The 27,347-nt window shown below is 41.0% G+C and overlaps 1 protein-coding gene across 4 annotated transcripts in view; it reads left to right on the top strand.

The window, feature by feature from the left end:
• Window positions 1-27,347, top strand: part of LOC133476813 (voltage-dependent T-type calcium channel subunit alpha-1I-like) — a 102,325-nt gene that overhangs the window by 36,947 nt on the left and 38,031 nt on the right. For all 4 annotated transcript variants that reach the window (XM_061770712.1, XM_061770711.1, XM_061770710.1 and 1 more), the window contains exons 10-20: window positions 8,284-8,435; window positions 10,545-10,730; window positions 12,962-13,079; window positions 13,581-13,736; window positions 13,880-13,967; window positions 14,684-14,853; window positions 17,766-17,836; window positions 18,003-18,474; window positions 19,342-19,442; window positions 23,923-24,046; window positions 24,326-24,394. In XM_061770712.1, coding sequence (XP_061626696.1) covers window positions 8,284-8,435; window positions 10,545-10,730; window positions 12,962-13,079; window positions 13,581-13,736; window positions 13,880-13,967; window positions 14,684-14,853; window positions 17,766-17,836; window positions 18,003-18,474; window positions 19,342-19,442; window positions 23,923-24,046; window positions 24,326-24,394 — 1,707 coding nt within the window. The remainder of the gene's footprint in view (window positions 1-8,283; window positions 8,436-10,544; window positions 10,731-12,961; window positions 13,080-13,580; window positions 13,737-13,879; window positions 13,968-14,683; window positions 14,854-17,765; window positions 17,837-18,002; window positions 18,475-19,341; window positions 19,443-23,922; window positions 24,047-24,325; window positions 24,395-27,347) is intronic.

Below are 27,347 nucleotides of genomic sequence, written 5' to 3'. Positions count from 1 at the left end.
TACTGTTTTTGTTGAAAATATTTTACTTTTTCTCAATTAGTTTTTTTTGAAAATATACTCTACATCTCTTTTGCCAATATTTTCTTCAAAACATACATTTTTTTATCAAAAGATATAGGTTTGCTACTGAAAAATATTTTCTGTTTCTTCAAAACCTTATTTTTAGAAAATATACTTCTTATTTCTTTGAAAATATGCAACTTATTTTTAAATATAAACATTTTCTCAATCAAACCTTTTTCTTGAAAATGTACGACTTTTTCTTGACAATATACGATGTCTTTTCGTGAAATCATACTACTTTTGTCTTATTAAATTATGATTACAAATAATATAAAAAAATTTATTTACCTATTTAAATATTCACATTTTTTACAAATATTCAGCTATTTTTCTCAAAATATACTTTTTTTGTTTGAAAATGTAACTTTTTTTAAAAATACACTACTTTTTCCCTCAAAAATATACTTTTTCTTTAAAATATATAACTTTTATTGAAAAAAAAAAATAATTCTTGTTACTTTTGTATGTGGCCACAAAATGATGATTACAATGCTGATCAGCACCTTCGGTTTGGGCTGCAAGCGACCGTGTAAGCGCACACACACACACACACACACACACACACTCTCACTCATCCTCGGCTTCCATTTTCCATTCACGAATTCTGTTTCATTTCTAAATGTGTGCCACACTTTCTTATTCACTACCACGCGTCTTACATCGTCCTGTCCTACTAGCACACTTAAAGGTGCTCGCTTGAGTTTGTTTTGGTGCTTGTTGAACTCCCCAGATCCTACTGCTTTTACAGGACACTTCATTAGGGACAATGTTTTGCTGTTACCAAAATAACCATGTTTACTTTTGATTGACACTTTGCAATGGTGACTTAGAGTTAGGGCTACGGTGGGTGTAGGGGAGGGTATCAGACTGCCTCTCACGGCATCGTTCATTCAAGAGAACTGTAGTTCTAGTGCACTCAGCTGTTACCAAGTGTAATACTTGTATACGTTTCAGTGTAATTTCACAGTTACGTGAAAATTTTGGACTTGTCCATTTTCAAGAGTTATTTTCTTGGAGTTGTCGGGTTTTGCGATGAAAGAACATAATAGACCTTTTTATATAAGGTGTGGCAATGAATCGATGAATTGATTATCAAATGAATCGACAGCTATTCTGATAATGGATTGTTTTAGAGACATAATTGAAATAAACTTGTCCCAATTTTCAGAATTTCAGCCTCTCAACAGTAAATATTCTCATATTTCTGTAGTCCTCCACGAAAGAAGACTGATTATCTTTGTGTTTAGCCAAAATAAGACATTTGCAAACATCTGATTTTACCTTGGAAAAGAACGATCAACATTTTTGCTTATTTCCTTATGGATGTTTCCCACCAAACCAGTAACTGAAGTAATCAATTGACCTGTTTTTTAATAAAGGCATGGAAATTTTAAAATTATTATTTTTTTAAATCTGACACATTCATTGATTATTAAAATAATCGTTGGAGCCCTAAAAGACTCTTTCAATAAAGGTTTGTTTCTCTTCTTAATTGCTTAATTTATATGAATTTCAAATACCCAAAATGAAAATTATCATTGACCTGAAAACCAGAAATACTAATTTGATTTTATTTTTATTTTTGACGACATTCACCAAAAATGGAAATGTCTCCTTTTGCGTTGTATCCTGGGGTACATTGCAGTCATCTATAATTATTCATTTCTCGATCTAATTGACGTTTGCTATATTACAAAGGAGCGTGGTTCACAGAAAGTAGAAAGCAAGGATTTTGGGAACTCCAATGTGCTTTTGCACTCTGTGGAGTATTTGCAACTTCTTAACCAATATTGATGAATGAATGAAAGTGTGAATACTGATTCAAATTAACATCAGATGGCAGACACTTCCAACTTGTTTTCCTCACGACCTGAATGTTATCTGTTCCGCTGCTGCTCGGCACATTAGTTTATTTCTGGCCCATTGTAATCATTCCTTGATAGTTACTCAGGATAACTGGCACATTGCACAATAGAAATCAACACAACAACTAGAAATAATCCACAATAAGATGTCTGGGTTTCAATGTCCTAGTGTGCGTTTACCCTTAAATTGCTTCTTTAGGCCGCGGTGATGTGGCTCTTGGCCCATTGTTTTCTTTTTACCTCCAGTTTCCCGTCCCCGCTTTGTCTTTCTATCGACGTTTCCCGCGCTCGATACACGCCGGCGCCCCCTCACTCTCGTCTCACATCTCGGAGGCGGCTAAAAATATTCTGACGATGGCGGAACGCGACTCAGTTTAAAAGGGTAGAGATCTTGTAGGCCTGCTCGCTTGCTCCCAAACTTGTCGTTTGCTTGGTTGCGTTTGAACTGGAGAATCAGAGGCTCATTGTGACTGCACCTGTGTCGCCTTGGAGAGCAACCACAGTCGCAAGCTTGTCTTTCAACCAGACTCATGTGGAAGACAAACACACTTTCTACAATACGATTCATTCCGATAACGATACGGCGCACTCCAATCATGATCAAATACAATATAATACGATATGATTCACTCCAAAAACCAATGCCATTCACTCCAGTTGCAATATGATTCACTCCAATATGATATGATACACTTCATTTACGATATGAGAGGTTTTACTCAAGTTACGTCAAGATTCACTTCAATTTCAATAAAAATCTCAAATCAATAATTCCCTCCATCTAGGATATGATAAAATCCACTTCCCTCCAATTACGATACAATAAGATACACTTCAATTTTGATACTGGAATGAATCATACCAATTTTGGTACGGTTCTGTCCAATTATGATACATTTCACTCTACTTAGGATGTGAGTGATTATGACGATTCATTTGATTTACAATATGATTCACTCTCATTCTGATAAAAGACAATACAATTTCAACAGGATTTGAAAGATTCCAAATACATTATGATTCACGTCTATTATGGTGTGATATAATTCATTCAATTATGCGACAATGTGACTTTAATTACAATACGATACAAATCACATCAATTACGATACCATTCGCTCAAATTCCAATACAATGTGATTCATTCCATTTATGATAGATACGATTACAATGCCATCCATTTCAGTTACAGTAAGATTCACTCCAATTACGGTACGATTCACTCCAATTACTGTATGATTCACATCAATTACGATATGTTTCATGTCAACGACAAAACGATTCACAGCAATTACAATATGATTCATTTCAATTGCAACATGATTCATTCCAATTAGACCAGCAATAAAGCAAGACACACAAGACAAATTCCTCTCTCTTTCAATATACTTGGCCAAGAAAGCTGATTCTGATTCTGAATTACAGTATGATGTGATTCACCTTCAATTATTATACCATACGATACGATTTACACCAATTACGATACGATTAAATATAATTTGGTACTATTTACACTGATTCTGATACAATTGGCTCCAATCATAATATATTGTGATTCCCTTGAAATATGATACAATACAATTCACAGCAATTTCAATGCGTTATGTTTCAGCTCAATTAAAATACGATGTGATTCACACCTAGTAAAATAGAATTTACTTCAGTTACAATACAATTACTTAACTTCGTTTATGATGGAATATGATTCACTTACAATTCACCCCAGTTACACTATGATTCACTCTAATTTCGATACGTTACGATTAACATCAATTCCTATATGATTCACTAAAATTAAAATAGTATTCACTCCAATTATGATGTGCTACTTTTAACATCGTTCATACAACACGCTACTACATGATGCTATGCAAGAATACTATTCCTTTTAATGTTATGTTATCACTGACTTACATCTCCAGCCTGAGCCACTAATTTCCTTTAAAAAAAAAAAAATAATAATAATAATTTTACCCCCAAGTTAAAATATGCAATGTCTTTTTTGGATCGATGTTAAAAGCAGTGGTGACATTCTGGAAGAAGACAGTGTAAATGTCACGCTTCCGAGAGCCTAGCACTCCCGGGATCGCTCCTGCCGTCACAATTATGAGCTAAAAAAAAAATGGGATTGGTCACCTGTCCTAACTGCTGCATCCTATAAGTCACGTTAGTCTTCCTTGTAGAAGCCAAGGAATTATTAATACGGCGTGAAGAGCTCGTTGCACGGATGAAGGCAGGATGGAGAGCCAGCGTGATGACATCAGACGGGATTTGTGGGAATGTTGATCGTAATGGTTTGCGCTTAAACTAATTTTGTCAATAATAGCCAACGGACTACGCTGGTTTTAAATTACAGTGTCTTAGGGTTATTAGTATATGAAGTCATGGTTAGTGTTATAAATTTGGGTTTCAAGCTTGGGTTATGGTTTTAAATTAGGGTTTGAAGCCCAAATTAGGATCTGTAATTATGTTTTGAGGCCAGGGTTAGGGCTACAAATTAGGCTTTCAAGGCTGTCAGTCAAAGCTTAAAATCAAGGGTTAGGGTTTTAAATTAGGGTAACCCAAAATTTGAGTTTTTAATTAGAATTTGAAGCAAAAGGTTGGGTTGAGTTTCTCATTTGGGTTTCAAGCCAAGGTTAAGGATTCAGTTATGGGTTCTGCATTTCATATTAAAAATCCAAAGTCTGGCTTTGGGTTTCAGGCAAGAGTTAGTTTAAATTTGGGTTTCAAGCTAGGATTATGGTTTCAAATAGGATTTCAATTTCTTTTTCAATTTCAACCACTCGCACGTTTTGGTTATTCGTGGCGAGCCTCATTCCTGTACTGCCTTCCTTGCTTTTGCCGTGTACAGCCCCTCCTGTGGTTCGCTTACACCAGTGTGCTTGTTATAGTTCAGTATTAGTCAGGTCTTCAGATTTGATCCCAGGTCTGCCCCTAATGAGAGCGCAACACAGGTCGTTAGCCAAACTGGTGGGCAAGCATCATTAGCCCGCCACTAAGATCTTATTAGTGTTGTCACAACACACACATACATGTAAAGGCAAGAACACAGAGCATCGATTTTGCGGTGGTCATGTTGAAAGGTCAAAAACGTCACTGGTGGCTGTGCGTGTGTGTGTGGGCGTGTGTGTGTGTGGACAAATATAGTGGTTATTGCTGTACAAATGTCAGCAAACACACATTGATGCACATCACTAGAAAGCCAGATACAAAAATGATCTGCAGCAGGACGACTTGTTGTCAGACAGTCAGACTGTTTCCAAGGACGCAGTTTTTTCACCCTCTCTCTTCAAGTTAGGGTTTCAAGCCAGGGTTATTGTTGCAAATTACAGTTTGAAGCTCAAGTTAGTGTTTCAAATTTGGGTTTTCATTTCAAGATTAATTGGGGGTTTTCAACAAGGGTGAGGTTTGAAGACAGGTTTAGAGAATCCATCCCTTTTCTGTACCGCTTTATCCTCACAAGGGTCACGGGCGTGCAGGAGCCTATCCCAGCTAAGTTCGGGCGAGAGGCAGGGTACACCCTGAACCGGTCGCCAGCCAATCGCAGGGCACATACAAACAAACAACCATTCTCGCACACATTCACACCTAAGGGCAAATTTAGAGTCCTCAATCAACCTACCGCGCATGTTTTTGGGATGCGGGAGGAAACCGGAGTGCCCGGAGAAAACCCACGCAGGCACGGGGAGAACATGTAAACTCCGCACAGGAGGGGCCAGGATTTGAACCCCAGTCCTCAGAACTGGGAGGCATATGTGCTAGCCAGTTGTCCACCGTGCCGCCGGTTTAGAGAATCAAATTACGATTTCAAGTCAAGATTACAGTTTCAAGCAAGGTTTATGGTTTTAAATTTGGGTTTCAAGACAAGACTAGGTTTTCAAATTAGGGTTTCAGTCAAGGGCTAGGGTTTCAAGTTTGGGCTTGAAGCAAAGGTTAGGGTTCCAAAAGAAGGTGCGAACCATGGGTTAAGGTTTCAAATTGGGCTCTCAACTGTGTGGGCTAGGGATTTAAACTGTTCGATGAAAAGATTAGGGTTTAATATTGGGGTTTCAAGGCTAGGTTAGGGTTACAAATTCGAAGTTTTGAAGTTTTCTTGAATCAGGGTTTCAAGCGGCAAGCCTGGGTTAAGGTTTCAGATTAGTTTTTCAAGATGGCGTTAGGGTTTCAAATCATGGTTAGTGTTTCAAATTAGGGTTTGAAGCCAGTGTTAGTTTCAAATTAGGGTTTGAAATTTGTTGTTTCAAATAGTGGGTTCAAGATAAAACTCGGGTTTCAAATTACGGTTCCAAGTCACAGTTATTGTTTGAAATTCATAAACTCCATACAGAAACATCAGTGCCGAGATTTGAAAGCAGAACGTTTTACTGCGAGGCAGATGTCCCCAACACTGGCACCAACGTGCTGCCTCATGACAAATCAATTATATTAGGGCTGTTCGATACCACTTTTTTCTCCAGACGAAAACCAGTACGATTATTCACTCACCAATACCGATACCAAGTACTCAAGCCACAAAGCACACAATTTCCAACAACACAATGACAAATACATAGACTGTGTGAGTCCCAGGATGCACATGTCATGGAAACGATGAGTCCAAGCCTTGGAACAATGAGTCCCGGCAATTTATAATCACGGAATATAGGTACAGTAATCCTCCGCTACATCACATTTCTTGCTTCACATTTCCGCTATAGTGCAGATTTGTATTACCGTTGTTACTCTTTAATCTTTAATCTTTCATACTGTTTGTACAATATTTTTTGTTATCCATTGCTCTTCCTCTCTCTCAATATTGTATGTTTAAGCCTGCCACGATAGGACACATTTTTTAAAACAATGCATCTTCCCAAAAACTTTCAAGATAAACGATAGTATCGTTGATGTTGTTTTTATGCCACTGATAAAATGATATTAGAACATCATAAAGACTTGTACAGATCTTACAAAGTCTGCCCTGCTAACTGTGCAATGTTCTTCCATTTACTAAATACAAGTAGGGCTGCATTTCACAACAAGGGCGAGTAAATAAGAAAAAGTTTATACGTGTTCAAATAAAGTGCTCAACTTGAGAAAAATAAAGTTTGAGTTTTCTGTTTCTGTTTGGCATCTTGACACAAGAGTGAAGTGTCAAACAATTTTACATAGTTTAATTAAACCTTAACTGAACCGTTTTAGAGGTTATGTTTGTTCAAATCCTTTGTTTTGATTCATAATGGCATTTCACATATTATATGCAGTTTTAATAAGAGCCCCCAGTGGGAAATATCCACTTAACAGCCTTTGTGCATCTTCACTTAACATTTTGTGACATATCAATACATTAGGTTCATGGCTGTGCATTTATGATCTTACACCAGCTGACTAAGAATAAGACAAATATTCTTTGTACGACTAAAAGTGTTGAAAGTGTTCAATTTCTTCAAGTGAAAATGAAGAAACCTCAAGAGAGAAAAATATTTCCTTCATCTCCCTTCACCAAAACCGTCCTATGTTTGGGTACATGATGATGATCCATTTCCCTCTTATTCCTCATTTTTTACCTGCTTGACTCAACTCATCTGACTCATCAGATTGGCCATATGACACACTGTGACTACGTTGAACAAAAAGCACACTGTATGTACCGTTATGGTTGCATTATACTGTCCTTGTCACAGTAAAAAGAAGAAAAAAAAAAGCCACCTATTCAACGGTGCTCATAATTAAAAGAGACCTAACGCAGCGCTTAAGTTATCGGAGTAAAGTAGACTAACGTTAAGCTTCCCTTCGTCTCTCGGGTCCCGCGACGCGGCGTCGTACTCAGCGAAGAGGAAGGTTCGCGTTACAACAAATGTGTGCTCGCCTTGCATTTCACTATGAAATGCGACCACACTTTCGCCATGTCTTTTTTTCCTCCCTCTTCTCAATTCGGCTTTGCATTTTCCAACCGCTGTCTTGGCACTTCTGAGTCGAACGCTTCATTTCCGCGTCCACGCATCGGTGACGTAAGCGCGTTGTGCAAACGAGATCCCTGCAGATACTGTCGGTGAAACACAGAGTTATGGTTCGGGTTAGTAAATCAGTAAATCCAGTTGAAGCCGGAACTGATACCGTAACACAAAATATACAAGTACATTCAAGCTGGCAACAGGTGAGTAGTGCACTCTGTATAACACCCACAGGTCAGTAGGTCAGCAACTAGCGATATTGCCTGTACTGCACTCAACAAAAAAAGTTATACCTTATTAATGCACTGAATAATAACATTAGCTTATTTTCAGCGCATGAAAGCAGGTACAGTATATATACAATAACGCAGCATTAAAGCATGCTGCGAATGGACGAATTAATCCCTTTGTTTATTCCCCTTCAGCCAGAGGAGCTGACCAACGTTCTGGAGATCTGCAACATTGTCTTCACCAGCATGTTCTCCCTGGAGATGATCCTCAAACTCACCGCCTTCGGCTCCTTCCACTACCTGAGGAACCCCTACAACGTCTTTGACGGCATCATCGTCATCATCAGGTAAGGTCTCTACACCGATGAGTCGTCACTAATGGAATGGGCATTTTCCGGAAAAGTATGAGAAATTGCTGACTTGGTGTAGCAGCATGTAGTTAATTCACCAAGGTTGTGCTTCAAACTAGGGATCGGCTTACACATTATAGCATTAAGCCGATGTTAGGGTTTTAAATGTGGGTTTTAAGACAAGGTTAGGGTTTTATATTTTCAAATGAGGGTTTGAAAGTAGTGTTAGGGTGTCAAATTAGTGTTTCAAGCCAGTGTAGGCGTTGCAATTTCGGGTTTTGAATCCGGTTTAGCGTTTCAAATTAGGGTTTGTACCCAAGGTTGGGATTTCCATTTAGGGTTTCAACTTAGACAGGGTTATGGTTTAACACGAGGGTTAGTCTTTCAAATTAGGGCTTCCAACCTTGGTTACGGCTTCTAATTTGGGGTTATAGCCCAGGCTCAGGTTTCAAACCAGGGTCTGAGTTTCATGTTTGGTTTGAAACTGGGGTAATAATGTCAATTTAGGGTTTCAAGCCAGTATTGGGGTTGCAGTTTACTGTTTCAAGTCAGGGTTCGTGTTTCAGCTTCAGGTTTATATCCAAGGTTAGGATTTCCCTCCAGCTCGGGTGGCAAATGAGGCTTGGAAGCAAAGGTTAAGAATTTCAAACAAGGGATAGGCTTTTAAATTAGGGTTTTGATCCTAAGTTATGACTTCAAATAAAGTTTGGAAGCAAAGGTAAAGGGTTTCAAAACTACAGATAGGGTTACAATTTAGTGTTTCAAAACTAGGTTATGGCTTCAAATGAAGGTTGGAATCCAATGTGAGGGCATCGAACGAGGCTTATGATTTCAAATTAGGGTTTCAAACCAGTGTTATGGTTCCAAAAAAGGCTTGGAAGCAAAGGTTAGGGTTTCAAACAAAGGATGGGGTTTGAAATAGGGTTTCAAGCCTGGGTTATAGCTTTAAATTAGGGTTTGAAGCCAATCATACGGATTCAAATTATGATTGGATTATGAAACCATATCCTTTACTTGAAACTCCTTTTTGAAACCACACCAGGACAAACCCAGTGAAGTGGCGATGCATGAACCGCAGAAAGCACCCTGGTACTTGAACGCTTCTCTATGCTTTGTAACGCTGCCTGCGCTCCACCTGCTTGAATGCCACAGCGTCAAAACACCCTTTCGCTTTTTTTTTTTTTTCGTGCGTTTCCAGTTTGCCGCCATTCATTTGATGGGCGTCCCCATCAAAGACATGAAAGCCGCCCGAAAGCTTTGCAAGATCAAATGAGGCCGTCACGCCACACCGCACCATTCAACATATCTGTATCAGTGTCTTATCTCCAATTTCCCGCTCTTCATCCGCCTCAATGTGCTCGCTAAAGCGTACGGAGCTCCATTGAGGCCACGCTATTCTCTTGTCATCAAGCAGGCGGAGTCTTTGATGCGCACGCGATAAAGCAGGAAGAAGAGGAGCAACCGGGCTTTCATGTTCTTTACCGAACACATTTCGTTTGTACATTTTAAAGGTTCAGGGTAGATGTGCAACAAGGAATCGATCAATCAACAACTAATCGACTATCAAATTAAGTGACAACTATATTGCTAATCGATTAATCGTTTAGAGACATTATTTAACTTAAAATAAACCAAATCCTCAAAGAGTAAATATTCTCAGATCTTTGTCGTCCTTTGTGAAAGCAGAGTGATTATCTTCGTGTTTAAGCAAAATAAGACATTTGCAAACATCATTTGCAAGAATCATTAACATCTGTGCCCATTTTCTAAAGGACGCAACCAGTAACTGAATCATAATCATTTTTTTTGTCCATCTTCTGCACTGTCAATTTGAAATAATGTCCTGTTTTTGATCAAAGGATGGAAATGATTCATTTTTTTAAAAAAAATTATCCAATTCATCAATTAATCAACACAGATGAATCAATTATTAAATGAATCATAAATTTCAGCCCTAGTTCAGGGTATCCCCGAGTTTCCATTGACACAAAAAGAGTGGTACGTGAAGTGTGGTACGAGTACCACTAGTGTAAAAGAATCACTGAATTGACCAGACCACCAACCCCCACGCCCAATTTCTCCGTCCTCTGTTGTTGTTGTGTCCAGCGTGTGTGAGATCGTGGGCCAGTCTGACGGCGGACTGTCGGTGCTGAGGACCTTCCGGCTCCTGCGGGTCCTCAAACTCGTCAGGTTCATGCCGGCTCTGAGGAGGCAGCTGGTGGTTCTCATGAAGACCATGGACAATGTGGCCACTTTCTGCATGCTGCTCATGCTCTTCATTTTCATCTTCAGGTAAGCCTAAGCAATCAATTAATCAATCGATCATCAATCAATGTTACCCATTTTTCAGAGGTTGGACTAGACACCTGGACACGGAGCACTTGTTGCTAGGCACAATTATAGGACTCCACCGTAACTTCGTCATAGACGAGGGAACAAAAATGTCACCCCGACAAGGCTTTTTGCATGACAAACTATGTTAGCTACGTTGGATATTATATCAAACTTGATCAATAGAGATCCGTTTAATTCCACCAATTTTTTTTGCAACTGAATCACAAAATTCGAATTAGTTAGCCGAGGGTGTAGAGCTGGTCCACTGTTTCACAGCCAAGGTCCTAGAGGGTGCATGGGAGTTCGCCAAATCAGTCTACTTGGGGACTTGGAGAAGGCGTTCGACCGTGTCCCTCGCGGAGTCCTGTGGGGGGTGCTTCGGGAGTATGGGGTACCGAAACACCTGATACAGGCTGTTCAGCCCCTGTACGACCGGTGTCAGAGTTTGGTCCGTTGAGGGTTGGAATTTGGAATTTCTCAGCGCAGCAGAGGCGTAGGCGGGGTCCGGTTTGGTGGCCTCAGTATTGCATCTCTGCTTTTTGCAGATGATGTGGTTCTGTTGGCTTCATCAAGCCGTGACCTCCAACTCTCACTGGAGCGGTTCGCAGCTGAGTGTGAAGCGGCTGGGATGCGAATCAGCACCTCCAAATCAGAGACCATGGTCCTCAGTCAGAAAAGGGTGCAGTGCCCTCTCCAGGTCGGGAATTAGATCCTTCCCCAAGTGGAGGAGTTCAAATATCTTGGGGTCTTGTTCACGAGTGAGGGAAGAATGGAACGGGAGATCGACAGGCAGATCGGTGCAGCGTCTGCAGTGATGCGGACTTTGTATCGGTTCGTTGTGGTAAAGAAGGAGCTAAGCCGAAAGGCGAAGCTCTGAATTTACCGGTCGATCTGTGTTCCTACCCCACCTATGGTCACGAGCTGCGGGTCGTGACCAAAAGAACAAGATCCCGGATACAAGCGGCCGAAATTAGTTTCCTCCCCAGATAGGGTGAGAAGCTCGGTCATCCGGGAGGGGCTCAGAGTAGACCCGCTGCTCCTCCACATTGAGAGGAGCCAGATGAGGTGGCTGGGGCATCTGATTCGGATGCCTCCCGGACGCCTCCCCGGTGAGGTGTTCCGGGCACGTCCCACCGGAAGGAGATCCCGGGGACGACCCAGGACACGCTGGAGAGACTACGTCTTTCGGCTGGCCTGGGAAAGCCTCGGGATCCCCCCGGAAGAGCCGGATGAAATGGCTGGGGAGAGGGAAGTCTGGGCGTCCCTGCTAAAGCTACTGCCCCCGCGACCCGACCTCGGATAAGCGGGAGAAAATGGATGGATGGATGGATGGATGAATTAGTTAGCCATTAAGTTTGTTAGGTAGGTAGGTAGGTATTTAGTTACGTATGTAATTACGATCATTACAGGAAAAAAATGGCATGAGTGAGTAAGCGAGTGGATTGGTAAGTTAATTAGTGAGTGAGTGAGTCAGTCAGTCAATCAGTCCATTAGTGAGAAGTTGCCTACCAACCTACTTCCTTCCTTCCTTACTCACTTAGTTGGTTGGATGGTCAGTCAGTCAGTCGGTGGGTCGGTCAGTTAGTTAACCAGCGAGTTATTCATATTGATTATGCAAAAACAGTAAATCAGTTAGCAAATTACCATTTTACCATTTTTTTTTTTTTGTGTATGTTGCCTCAATGGGAAAAGTTTGGACGCTCCTGCTATTGTTGGAATGACCTCTTGTCCCAATAATTTAGTCATTCAAGTGCATGTTAGTCTTTCTTTCTCACACACACACCCACACACACCCACACACACACACGCGCACACACACGTCTTTATTTTCCAATTTCAAGTGTTTTCTGCCAGCCGCTTTTATTCGTGAAGTGTTTTGTGCAACGTGCCGACTTGGCTGCCTTGGAGGATCACAGTGGATGACTATTAGCATCGGATGCAATGAAACAAGCAGATACTTGAGCCTGTGCGCCACGCTTTTACAAGCAGACGCTTGAAGAGCGACAAATGGAGCGCACACGCTCAGACGGCAACAGTGGCCTGAGGGCCAACAAACTGCTCCACTGGGCAATATTCATGGACACAGAGAGCACCACAAGTGGTTGTCTGTAGATGTAAACAACAATAAGATTACGTATACACTGAATGTGTGTATTGTGTGTTCATGAGTGGCGTTCTCTCTGCAATAGTATTTTGGGGATGCACATCTTTGGCTGCAAGTTCAGCCTGAAGACGGAGATGGGAGACACGGTGCCCGACAGGAAGAACTTTGACTCGCTGCTGTGGGCCATCGTCACGGTCTTCCAGGTACTCCGCTGCCTGTGTACGCCCACGGGCCACTTCATTAGGGACACTATCATGTCACATCCAATCCAAAAGATGTGCTAAACAAATCTGCTTTCACTAAAACAATAATGGAGGTTTGGTGAGTGAGTGAGGGACTTAGTCAGCCAGTTAGTCTTCTAGTCAGTCATTGAGTGAGTGAATAAGTGACCCAGTTAGTCACTTGGTGAGTGACTTGATTTGTTGGTGACTGAGTGATTATATTATTGATTGATTGTGTGACTTTGTTAGTGGATGACTGTGTGACTGTTGTTCATTATTGAGTGAGTTTGTTAGCAAGTTAGCTAGTGAACATGATTATGGAAAATGCCCTGAGTGAGTGACTTTGTGTTAATGAGGGAGTGCAAGTTAGCGTGATTACGCAAAATCTTTATGCGTGAGCAAGCAAGCGAGTTGGTAAACACTGACAAAGGGACATTTAATAATATTATAATCAATAAGATGTTTTCCTCACTGTTGTTGTAGATCCTGACTCAGGAGGACTGGAACGTGGTCTTGTACAACGGCATGGCGGCCACGTCACCACTGGCGGCGCTCTACTTTGTGGCCCTCATGACCTTTGGGAACTACGTCCTTTTCAACCTGCTGGTGGCCATCTTGGTCGAGGGTTTTCAGGCAGAGGTAAGGCATCAACACATCAAACTGTGTCTGGCTCCAACCGTGGCATGTTTGTCACCATGAAGCGGATCCATGTTTACTACATCATGTTGGTCAGAAGCCCCTGTGTACAAACTCCTCTCTTCACTTCCTCATGTGACCACCAGGGTGACGCCAATCGTTCCTATTCTGACGACGACCGATCCTCCTCCAACTTTGATGAGAGCGAGAAGCGCGATTCCATAAAACTGTCCGGTGAGATTTTTATTATAAGGTGAATGCTGCAGAGTGTTCATACATAATGCTATGCTGGACCAAAATAATTTATAATCATTATCCTTCGCCGTGCTTTTTTGTCATTGGAAAACCTCAGCATTTCTCAGCCAATCAAAATGTTCAGCTCATTCAGGATATCTGGGGAACTATTTGTCACGTTCCAAAAATTCTCACTGCCTCATTTCCAAATTTTACATGAAAAAAATCGTACTTTCATGAATGGAGACATTTTCCAAATATTAAGTTATCCTTCCATATTCCGCTACTTATTCAACTGATTCAAACCATTATAACTTCAGAAGTTTCAACTCATTTGTGGCATATTGGAAAGTATTTTTCCCACTCCGGAAATTTGCACATTTTTCAGTGTTCCGCATTTCCAAATCAATGTAGACATTTTACATGTTGACCTCCTCCTTCCACATTTCTCAACCAATTCTAACCATGGAAACTATTCTCTCATTTCAGTCCACTATCAGCTTTTCAGCATTCACATGCAATTCCTACAGAAATAGCATTATCTAGTTTTTGTGTATTTTTACTAGAAAGTGGCGATGTTATTTCCCACCAAATTCCTTCCACTTTCTGTGATTGATGGTCATACTGGCAAGGAGTCACCACTAGCTGTCTCGAAATATGACAGTAATATTAAAAGGCGTTCACAAAGTTCTCTCTTTTCGGATTTCATTTTCCAGACCCCAGGATCTACACCTTAATGCCCAACGGCCACCTAGAGCTGGGCGCCCTCGCAGGGTCCCGTGGGGGCTCGCACTCCTCCGAGAGGCAGAGCTTCACTGGCGAGTCACGGAACAGCAGCGTGATTAGTGGGGGAAAGGGGAGCCTGGAGAGACGGTCCCTCTCGCTGGTATGTTCAAAATCCATTCGGTGAAGGTGGTCGAACACAAAATGTAGGCAGCTAGCCGCTAGCGCATTAAGATAACTCAACAGTCTACATCCTCACTCAGAGCTCCTCCTTGTCAGCCCAAATGAGTTCTTTGTGGAGCTCGTTAATTAAGTCCTTTTCAAGCCAAGGATACAAAAACAGGAAGTACTTTGTAGAAACTTGCCAAAAGACGACCGGTAACAGCACTAAACATTTATTCACTAAATATCACTGAGTGTTGAGGTAGAAGTATATTCATCCCTGTATGACCTTTGTTCAAAAGTTATTTATAATGGTAACGATCCGTGGACCACCGAAAGAGCGAAAATCCCATCTCAAATACTGTCAGAAGTCATAGCAAGGATGCTAGTGGTACTGTTGGAAGCTTACCCCACAATAGGGGCGGAAGTAAAATTGATCTCTGTATCACCTTTCCTTCAAAAGTTATTTCCAATGTTAAACAATCTGCTGACCCCAGAAAGAGCGTAAAGTCCGGCTGGGGTACATTCCGATGTCATAGAAGGTGAAGGTGGAACTGTGGAAAGCTCAAACCTGACCACTAAGGTAAATTCATCCCTGCATGACATTCCATTTAACAGTTATTTCCAGCAGTAGCAGTCCTTGGGTGACCAAGACACAGCCAGAATGAATGAAAAGTGCTATATAAATGAATTTGATTTGATTTGAAAAGTTATTTCCATTAGTAAATATCCATGGAGCACTGAAACAGCTCGGAGAGATCTCGACCTAGCAGCAGGACCGATCGACTGAGACCGCTGGAAATGTTATCCTTAAAATGCTGGGGTGGAAATGAAATTAAATTCGGATAAAAATGTTTCCATCTGATTTTAAATGGAATGTCATTGATCTGTGGACTGCAGAAACACCCCCAAATCCCTGCTTGGATACTTCCTAATATCGTAGAAGAATGCTGTTGGTACCATTTGAAAATATATAGCGGTACATGTTACATTTATCTCTGTATTACCTTTTGAGTTATTACCAATGCAAATAATCCACGGACAACCGAAACAACCAAAATCTCGACTGGGAATCTTTCCGAACTTAAACTTACTAGTGAATTATGAATGATTAAATGTGAGTGTCATTTGGGAGAGCAGCTGCTCGTTGTAATTGGACCTCATCTGACACTCGGTGAATTGATTGAAATGAGGCTGCATTGACACGCGAAACATCCTTGGTTTTTAATCACCACGTCGGTTATTTGTCCATGTGTCTGACACGCTGAAGGTCACACACTGATGGATGATGTCTGCATGAAGATGCATCAGAAGACGCACGTCATCCAATGAAGTCGAATAAGAAAATATGCAGCTCTTTTGCCAGATGGCACGTAGCATTGTTGCTCTAATTGGGATTTGGGATTTGGGATTTGTTTTATTTATTTAACCTTTATTTATCCAGGTAAAGCAGTTGAGAACAGATTCTCATTTGTTTGCAATGCCGACCTGGCTGCAGGCAGCCTGAGTAAAACAAAGCAATTGAATGCTACGGTCATTCAAAGTATGTGAATGGAATTTAACACAATTATTATGAAAACTATTCTCTATAAAATACATAGAGTCCATTATTGGACTTTTTCTGCAAGAAGTTCCAAAGTGAGCTTGTGGACCGAGAAACAACAATTTAATGGCATCGCGAGAAGATCAAAGCGCCCAATTAGATTGCTCTTATGTCATCACTATGTTACTCACAGCCACTAGGGGACATATCGGTCATTAATTAAGTACTGTTTCAGGCGTCTCTAACGCACAGTTCTTGTTATTCTACTTAACATTTAACAACGTTGCCATTTCTCAACGGATGTGATTTGCTTTTCAAAAGACAAAATGTGAATCTCATTGAGGAAAAGTGTGCCATTACTTATCTTAGTTCAAATTTAAAAAAAATATTGGACTTTTTCAGCAAAAAGTTGAAAAGCGAAAACATGTCCCGGCATTGAGTTTCTGTTGTCGTATTCGTTGTCGCTTGTGGTTGGAAGAAATTATTCTGACGGCAATTTGCCTGACTTCAACACACACACGGGATTTAACTTCCTGTGTTGCACACTTCATTACTGTTTCCATAGTGACGGTGACACGGAATTATTTTCTGTTTCCGCCGTACGGTAGCGGCTCGGGCTTGCGTCTTGGCGAAGGGTAAAACATATAATTAGGTCCATCCTGCTGAGAGGTTTAGACACGCTGAGAAAAACATGGCTGCCTTCTCTTCCTCAAAAAAAAAAAGGGCTGCCACACGCCGGGGTTTTGTATTTTAAACGGCACAGCGTTGAGGGTGGCCTTATTTACAATGGCAAGTTTGTATTTTCCTTGTTTATTCATAAATGATTGACCCACTACAGCAAACCTAATTTCCTTATGAATTATCCTTCTGAGTATCGGCAGTCTTCTATGATCACCACTGACTGACATACTTAATCCGAAAAAGAAAAAAAAAGAACCAGGGTTTGATGGGGCCTTTGTCAGTGTAAGTGTTCGATCTGAGGTCCCTCTCAGCGGACAACAGTCTAAGCAGTTCTGGGCACTTGGCTCTGGAGCGTCCCCAGGAAAGTGTGGTCATTTTACATAGAGTGAACATAGAATATAGCATGCTTATAGTACATAGCATGATCAATTTATTGTAAGAGCCCTTGAAGAAGAAAAAGCAAAACGTACAAAGTTCCTTATGTTGATGCTCAATGGAAATCAAATTTAATCCAATTTCGATTGCTTGCTACGCGTATGCAGCGTCAGTAGCCATTCACCGATCTGATCCGGATCTGATCCAGATTATGCCTTTGGTGGCAGTGTAAACACACTGGGGGAAAAAAATCCTGTTTAACAAATCCAGATCAGCGTGAAATTTTGTCACCATTTTGTTTCCGTTTTTTTTAGCGGCTCGGTCGCAGTTCCAACTACCACAACTGGGGACGCCCTTTTCATCCTCAATCTGCGTGGAGCCGCAGGTAAGAACGACAATTAGAGAACCATTTTCCTTCATGAATTTTTAAAACCGTCATAACTGCTTCATGATTGGAAAACGTTGGCGCTGCTCATTAGCCTGCAAATGAAAAGCTTAATAAAACAAAACTGTGTCAATGGTTCCCGTGTTGATTCTCACATTATCTCAAGGTCCAGCTCCAATAGCCTGGGCCGCAGGAACTACGGCTTCGGAGGGGCTCCTCTGGTGGGGGGGAGCCTCCGCGTACACAGCACACGCACCCCTTACTCGTACCCCCACCCTGCCGAGCAGGAGTCCCTCCTCTCCAGGCCCCCACACCCCCACCATGCTCCACCCCTTCACGGTCCTCCCCCAGCCGGACTCCTGCTGTCCAGAAGGGACCGCCGGGCTCTGTCCCTGGAACTACCGGAGCTACTCCGGGCCGGGGGACAGGGGGGCTGCCCGCCTCCCGCAAACACCAGCTCCGGGAAGAGAAGCAGGGGGTCTGTCACAGGGGGTTCCGGGACGGGGAGCGGCGTCGGGACGGACCACCGGGACTGTAACGGCAAGACCCCCGGACCCCACAGCCTACTGATGGTTAATGTTTTCCCGCAAGTCAATGCACGCAAGGAGAGAGCAAATCTAGATGAAGAGACTGACTATGTAAGTGGTGAACCTACTTTGAAAACATAAACTAAGCTTGAAACCCTAACTTCAAACCCAAATGCTGGCTTCAGACACTAATTTGAAACCTTAACTCTGGTTTGAAACCCTAACCCAGGCTGGAAATGCTAATTTAAAACCCTAAATTGAACTCTTCAGCCAAGCAGGAATAGTAATTTGAAACCCTAACCAATGCTTGAAACCGTAATTAAAAACCCAAACTTGAAACATTATCTCAGACTTGAAACTCTAAATTCAAAACCTAAGACTTGTTTAAGACTTGAAACCTTAACCCTTGTTTGAAACCCTTACCCAGGCTTAAAACCCTAATTTCAAACCCTAACATAAAACCTCTGTTTTTAAACATTATTAAACGTTATGGGTACATTGTTTGTACCCATAACTTGAAACCCTAATTTGAAACCCTAACCTTTCTTTGAAACCCTAGTCTTTCTTTGACACCTTAAACCTGGGTTGAAACCCGAATTTGAAACCCTAAACCTTAATCAAAACCATAACCAGGTCTAGAAACCTTCATTTGAAACCTAAACTCTGGCTATAAAATCCAGATTTGACACCTTAATTGAACCCACTGCAAAGTCTTTAAACCCTGACCCGGGTTTGAAACCCAACTTGAACCCAGTAAAAAAAAAATATATATATATATATATGTTGTTGTTTTAATCATAATGACCTGACTAAAATGTGGCACTAAAGTACAGCACAACAAAGTCAGTCTTGCCATGGTGAAAGCTGGGAGTTTCCTCAGGCCACTTCCACTTTATTAGATCATTAATCCACCCCAAAACTCTTTTTACACCGTAGTTGTAACTGGAAGCAAAAGAACTTTCTTCTTCTTCCATACAGGGTGTTTGTTTTCGCGTGCAGAAGATGTTTGAGGTGTACAAGCCGGATTGGTGTGAGAGTCGAGAGCACTGGTCCGTCTACTTCTTCTCCCCACAGAACAAGTGAGTGTGCTTTTCGCTGTTACTTTCTATTAACTTGGTTGGTCTGTTTGTTTGTCCCTTACACGTACAAATCCACACCAAAACACTTGATATTTCCCATGTAGGTTCTTTAATCTCAGTGCTTTGGATATGCCAAAGTAACAAGGACTCTGTTAAATGTCAGGGTCACAGCAAGGGCAAACTCAGAAAACACACGCACACAAAATTTGCCATTATTCATCTAATTGTCTTCAAACTGGATGGACCCATAGCAGTTAAATAGCCACTTAAATGATTTGTTTTTGGTGGCAATGGAATTAAAACTCAAGTCCTAATCAGGACTTTAAAGATCACTCATTGGTTGTCAATATGGTATGGATGTCATAATGACTGAAAACCTTATTGACTTAAAAGGTAAAATCAATTTGAAGCCCAAAACTGAAACATTCACCCTTGTTTGAAACCCTACCCCTGGCTTGAAATCTTAATTTTAGACACTAACCCTAGACTGAAACGTAAAACCTGTCTTGAAACTCCATTTTGAAACCCAAACCTTGGCTGCGAATGAGAAAGCCCACCATTATTTGAAACCCTAATGCTTCATTTAATTCCAATTATTATGTGATGCACTTCACTAAAATCTTGATTTGGTTCACTCCAATTATAATATGGTACGATTTACTCTGTTTACGATGCAATACTGTATGATACGTTTCACTTCAATTATGATGCAATAGCATGTGATTCACTTACCCTTGTAGCTTTACCTAACCAAACCCTAATGAAGTTTTGAAAGGCGAATTAGAAAGGGTCATTTGAAACCTTGACTCTTGTTTGAAACTGTAACCTCATCCAAAAGAGCATCAACGATCTGGTGTGCACTGAACAGGACAAGCTCTGTATTGGATGGATGTGAGCATGGCCTCGGAAACAAACATTATCCTGTCAATAAGGAATGATTTGCTTTTCTCCCGCACGCCCAAATGGCTGGATAAAAACCCGCCACTGTGCCGTCTGAATAATTTGTTGCCGCCCACAGACCGCTATTGACTCCCAAGATTGTCTGCACTTTTTCTTTCCCCTGCCGCTGGCAACATCCCCGAAGTCACTGTGCAGTGGCCACTTAAGGAAGCCAGGGGGGAGCTGAGCTATGTTTTGGCTTGCTGGCTGGTGCCATCTGTCAAGCAGTGTGTGTGCGTGTGTGTAATATTTGCACAGTTTTACAGCATGTTTGTCATTTCCTGTTTTATATTGTATGTTTAGCCGTTGAGAAGTGTGCCTAAACGGGACGAAACGATAGCAAGGAAATCCGATGTCAGAGGAAATGTCAGCTCAGGCTCGATACCCAGGGACAAATGAGTGGCAGGTCCATGAGGAAAGCATTGCAGTAAGCTCAGTGATTCACTCTCCATCACTGAGAATGATACAATACGTTCAGGATGTGTATTAAGGCACCACCGTCACGGTACGGTATAATTCACTTCATTTCTGATATGATACGGTATGATACATTCCAATTACAAAGCGTTATGACATGATCCATTTAGCTCCAGTTACGATGCAATATGATGCGATTCACTACGGGGTGATTGAAAAGTAACTCCCTTTTTTTCAGTACTTGAACTGTAATTCTTACAAGAAATGAGCATGAGAAGAAAGTGTTTTATTAAAATGGAGTTTGATTTAAAATTCGATATGGGCGCCAGCATTAGCCTCCAGTTTCTCAAGCCGGGTGGGAACCGCATTAACTGATTTCACAAGGAACTCTTGTGGGATGGAAGACATAACTTCTCGTATTCGCCCTTCAAGTTCTTCCAAAGATGGTTTGGTAGAATAGACTTGCTCCTTTAATCATGGAACATACACAAAAAAATGAGAAAAATATTACAACATATGAATAAATTATAATTATTTTAAAATAGGGGGTTACTTTTCAATCACCCTGCATGGTTACAATGCGATACGGCACAATTCACTAACAATGCGATATGGTACGAGTCACTCCAATTAGGATGCTATAAAATGCTCTCAAGTACATTACAATTAGCGCTGTCAAAATTAAAGTGTTAACTCATGATTAATCACAAAAAATATCGCATTAATCGTGCGTTCACTCAGATTAATCAGACAATTTATTTTGATTTGATTGAATTTATTTTACCTTAACTGCGGATGGATATCTGAAATGTGGCACAGGTCGCGAAAAGGTCCGTGATAAGGTCAATGCTGACGCCAGTTCAAAGGTGAGTGAGGAGTCTCCGACTGGTGTGCTCATCTTAAAATGTTGCTGCAAAAGTCACCCTGATGGACCTTTCAATAAAACAAAGGTAATTTGCATATAGTGCAGTGCTTAACGCTTTTCATCGAAACACAAGTTTAAATTACCATTTGAAAACAAAATATGCTACTGTGTGTGGTGTATTTGGCGCCTGTGATTAATCGTGATTAATCAAAATTCAAAAGGTGGGATTAATCTGATTAGAAAAAAAATGATCGATTGACGGTCCAAATTCCAATATGATACAATTCACTCCAATTATGCTGCAGTTGTGTTAAACAAAGTACCAACATTTTTGGAAAAATTGAAAGATAGACTTAAGATTCTAGGAAATTTTACAAAAAGACAATTAAAGCACCCCATGACGCTCATAAATTGACTCCACATGATGAAATATGCATATGCTCTACTGTAACCAAACACAAATGCATAAGCAATTAGTGTACACTGTTGGAATTGATGTTCATCATAACCCAAAAAAAACTGTCAGTTTTGTACAACTGAATTTTGTGCATAGTACATAACACAATCCAGGAGACTTGGGGGTCGGTGAGGGGAGCTGCTTAACATGCATAGACGCATATAAATTGTCACTGGGGGCAGTGCGAAGGTGGGCTTGGCCTTATTGAAAGTGTTTGAAAGTGTCACCTCGGCCTGGCCTGACAGGCGTAGGCGCTCTCTCGCTCTCTCGCTATCTCGCTACACACCTGCACTGTGTCTGGCTTTCAGGGAGGAATCCAGTACGAGGCTGGAGGTGCTGTTCGTTTTTGTTGACTCTGTCGACGAGGTGATTGTTTGGAATGGGGACTGCATTGTATCATATCAAAAGTGGAGTTCAACCTATCATATCGCATCATAATTGTAGTGAATCGCATCCTATTGCATATTTACTCCAATTACAATGCAGTGTGATGTGATTGACTCGAATTATGGTACGGTTTGATCCATTCTAATTAAAATGCGATGTGATACGTTATGATCCGTCTAACTCCAACTACAGTATATGATAGAGCACGTTTCACTCCCATGACGATATGACATGTTGAACTCCAGTAATGATGCAATATGATATGATTCGTTGCAATTACGACACAATGCAATGTGATTCATTAATACTACAATGCAATACAATACGATATAATAAACTTAATAACAAGACAATATGCTACAACACCAGCGGCCAATTCTAGAACTAACACACTTTGTCAACGGCAGTTTAAGTGACAAATGGAGACCATTTTTTGGGCACATTGTTCAGTAGTGACGGTCCGTTTTATCGATGTTACACTGTAATAGGATTCACTCCAATTAAATAGTGACGCTACATGATACATTCAATTCCAATTATGATGCAATATGATTTGATTCACTCTTAATTGTAATAGAATATGATTCACTCCCATAACGATGTGATACGACGCAGCTCATTTGACACCACTTATGATGGGATGGAGCATGATTCACTCCGATTGGAGTTAAATATCGAATATTGTAAGGCATTGTGATTGTACCGAACGGTATAGGATTGCATCATACTTGGAGTGAATCGTATCACATCGTAATCGTAGTGAATCCTGTCCCATTTTAATACCGCTGACTCGTATCAAATCACCCTTAGATCGTATCGCATCGTAATTGGAGTTAAATGTATAACCATTAAAAAAAATGGTTTTGTGTTTGTTGGCGGTTCGACTCATTCTGAGCCCCAATATGCTAAAATGCAAAACACTATTTGCAAATTTGTCAACTACGATACGATTAAACTCCGACTTCAATGTGGTACAATACAATAGTTCACTACGATACTGCAATAAGATTTGATGCATTTAACTCAAATTATGATACATTGCATTTAACTTCAACTACAATATGATGACTGAAATTTTATGATCTGAAGAAAATTGTGCAATGTTGTTTTTTGGCCGTGGCCCTTTTCAGACGGTTGATTGTTGGATTTAAGGATTGAAATGTCTTTTTTTTTTACTCTTTTGCTTTTAACATTAAATGTAAGACTTCCCGCGGACAGACTTTAAAGCAAATCAAATGAACTTTTGAGACTGCTGGTGAAGCGAGGTGCAGAAATATGCAGAATGTACTGCCCCAGTCTACACATTCCTGTAAATAATAGCATGATTGAGTAATGCTGGAGTTCCCCATGATCCCGTCTTTGAGGTTATTAAAGGAACAAATCTTACATGGTCTCTTGTGGTTTTCCTCTGCCAGGTTCAGGGCAGTCTGCCAGTCAATCATTGCTCACAAGCTCTTTGACTACGTGGTGCTGGTCTTCATCTTTCTCAATTGCATCACGGTGGCTCTTGAGAGGCCCAGGATCCTCCAAGGCAGTCTGGTAACATGATTTACTAATATCACCAATTAGTTTATGACTTTAGATACCTGGAGCATACCAGGAGGGAAGACAGTTTATGTTTGTGCTTACCAGCTGGAGCGCCACCTATTGTTATCTACCTACCTACCTACCAATCTATTTTTTACCTACCTACCTTACAACCAATCGACTGTACCTACCCATTTCCAGACTTACCTATTTTTCCATACTATTTATCCTACTTACCATTCTACTTATTTTTTGTACCTAACTTACCTATTTTTCCATCTTGTGTCCCAGGAAAGGCTTCTCCTCACCATTTCCAACTATGTCTTCACTGCCATCTTTGTGGCCGAGATGACCCTCAAGGTAAGAAACGTCCCTCCTCATCCCCTCCCGACCAACCTTAACTCCCTATCCCACCGGTCGTTGTGTGTGCCTGTGTGTGCTCTTTGAGATGGTGTTTCCTGACTTGGATGCTTTGTGCCCAGCTTCAGGTTTCTTAGGTCATCTCAGTATTATGTTTTAAAGTAGTATGTGTGTGAGCGGGTATGTCTTGGGGCATTACGAGTTCTTTTCTTAACTGTATGTGTGTGCGTGTCTCTGTCCTTGTGGACAAGTGGTGGGTGTGTTGATTTTAATCCATGTAAAGCACGTGGGGTTGCATTGTATGTTTGAAAAGTTCCATACAATTAAAGTTTGATTGATGGATTAATAATCTTTTCTACCAGCCTGTTTTCCCTCTTACCTACTTATTTTTGCTAACTACCTATCTATTTTCACTTCCTTCCTACTATACCTACGAGTTGGTCTAATCTATCCATCTATGTTACTTACCTGCCTACCTTTCTATTTACCTAGCTTAAAACCCTACTTGGAAACCTACCTACCTACCTACCTACCTATTTCCATCCTACCAATCTAGCCTTCCTACCTACCTATTTTTCCATCCTACCTATCAGTTTCTCCTATCTACCTACCTATAAACCTACCTACCTACCTTCCATCTCACCTATCCATTTTCCTACATACCTAGCTACCGACCGGCCAACCGACCGACCTGCCCACCCCACCTACCCAGTACCAATCTATCTTTCCTACCTACCTCTTTTTCCGTTCTGTCTCTCCGATCTACCTACAATCCTATATATCTATTTTCCATCCCACCTATCCATTTCCCCACCTATCCGACCTTCCTACCTAACTACCTACGTTTTCCCATCCTGCCAATTTCATACCTACATATCCATTTATTCCTGCCCATTTAATCGAGCTTATGTCCATTGGCTTCAATATCTGGACATACTAAGCAAAGCTAATATTCCTATAAACACACAGATAGACAGATACACACACACGAAGGCAGGCACGCACACATTGCAAACTGATCTTTCCAACCTTGAACACAGGCCTCTAATTAGAAACAGTGGGACCACATTTAACTCCCTTTGAAGGCAAAACTTCTCCAGAATTTTTCTTTGGTTTTTGCTTTCTTTAAAGTTACAAGAAAAGAAAAAAGCAAAGAAAACTGCTTGAGGAAGTGTTAAAAGTTTTAACACACCCACAAGCCAAAGTAAAATGTGTTAATTGTTGGTGTACTGTGCTCATGTAATAATAAACATTCTGTATTTGAGAGCATGTAGTTGTGGCGCTAGATTTCCAACATGTACGTCACAAAAAAGAAAATTCCACTGTTGTTTCCTGACAAAACTCATGACAGAATTACCCATTCTTTTCCGCAATTCTCTTTCTTTTCCTTCGAGAAAGCAGGAAGCTTTGTGTTGCCTTGTGACAGTTTTTTAGCAAGCGAGTGCCGGCAAGTGACAAAATGACGCCCCTCCAAAACATCTCACACACGCCTTCATCTTCCAACCTTGTCTTTTTTCTCCCAACGTTTTTTTCCTGTCACAGTCTTCATCCTGCCCACCGTGATACCCGCATGCCTCCCCAGGATATTCTTATTCCTCGCCTTTGTCATCTGAGCTAAATGTTGATGTATTTGTAGCATGGCCTGGAAGTCTGCATGAGCTTGGGGAGAAAAATGGAACACAACGAACACTGTGAAACATGAACGTTTTGCCGCATCCACCACAGCGTGTCATGAATCTGTGCTCGCTACAATGAAATTTGGTTAGACAAACATTGGATCAAAATTTTCCTGTAAAAGTTTAATCCTGTCCAAAGAAAAAACAACTGTTTCTACTGTGAAGCATGGCATGTATTGCTTCCAGCACGAGGTTTCTTGAATTGGTGCAGGGTACAATAAAACCTGGTTGACTTTACCCAACCTAACATCCAACCAAAATTTGCCCTGTAAAAGTTAAAGGTATTACAGTACCTACTGTGCTGCATCCGGTGCAGGGCATCTTGAATCTGTGCAGGGAATAATGAAATTTGGTTCACTTGATGAATCTGGCCCACTTAACATCAAACCAAAAGTTGCTCTGTAAAACTAATAGTGTCACTCGACAAAGAAAATAATAATAATTTTTCGTGGCAAAAACCAATGAAGAAGAATGCCCACGAACACGTGGTTGTGCCCAATGGCGGCGAACAAAAGTGTGTCTTCACTTTGTTAAAAATAATGACCAGTCACCTCAATGCAACACTTGGAATAAGATTATATTGTGCGAAGGCGGGCGGCATGGTGGACGACTAGTTAGCACATCTGCCTCACAGTTCTGAGGACTGGGGTTCAAATCCAGGCCCTGCCAGTGTGGAGTTTGCATCTTCTCAAGATAATGTCACTGTCCAAAGAAAAAGCATGGCATTTTTTGCTGCCTCCGGTAAAGGGTGCCTTGAATCTGGGCAGGGAACAATTAAATATGGTTCATTTGCTGCAACTGGTGTCTGTGAAACAGAGCGATATTGCTGCATCTCGCATGTCTTGAAACCTTGCAGTGTACAGTGAAATCTGGCTCACTTGACATGGCCGATGTCTTTAACGTCTCACCAAAAGTTGCCCTGTATAGAGCTCATATACTATGCTGCCTAAGTTATCGAAAATACAAATAATTGACACTCATTAAAACTGTTGACAAAAAAAGATATATATATTTTCACCCAAAAAATGTGAAAGGCCAAGGGACCATTCCAAAAAATGTGAATAAACAGGTACGCTGGAAGAAAATACCACAAATAATTCTGTGAATGCCAGGGATAGGTTCCCCATAAAAAATCTGCAAATAGGTGAATCTGCAAATCCCAAACCAGGAATATGCGGGGGTACATTCTATCTGCAGTGATTGACCATGAAGCACAAAATGAACTTGTTGCCCATTTTGACCAAAAGTGAGTCCAATTAACACGAAATCCGACACAC

The sequence above is a fragment of the Phyllopteryx taeniolatus genome, chromosome 4 (genome assembly GCF_024500385.1).
Source record: "Phyllopteryx taeniolatus isolate TA_2022b chromosome 4, UOR_Ptae_1.2, whole genome shotgun sequence".
NCBI lineage: Eukaryota > Metazoa > Chordata > Actinopteri > Syngnathiformes > Syngnathidae > Phyllopteryx > Phyllopteryx taeniolatus.
The sequence above is the reverse complement of the archived record's forward strand: the minus strand, read 5'-3'. Positions and strand labels throughout refer to the sequence as shown.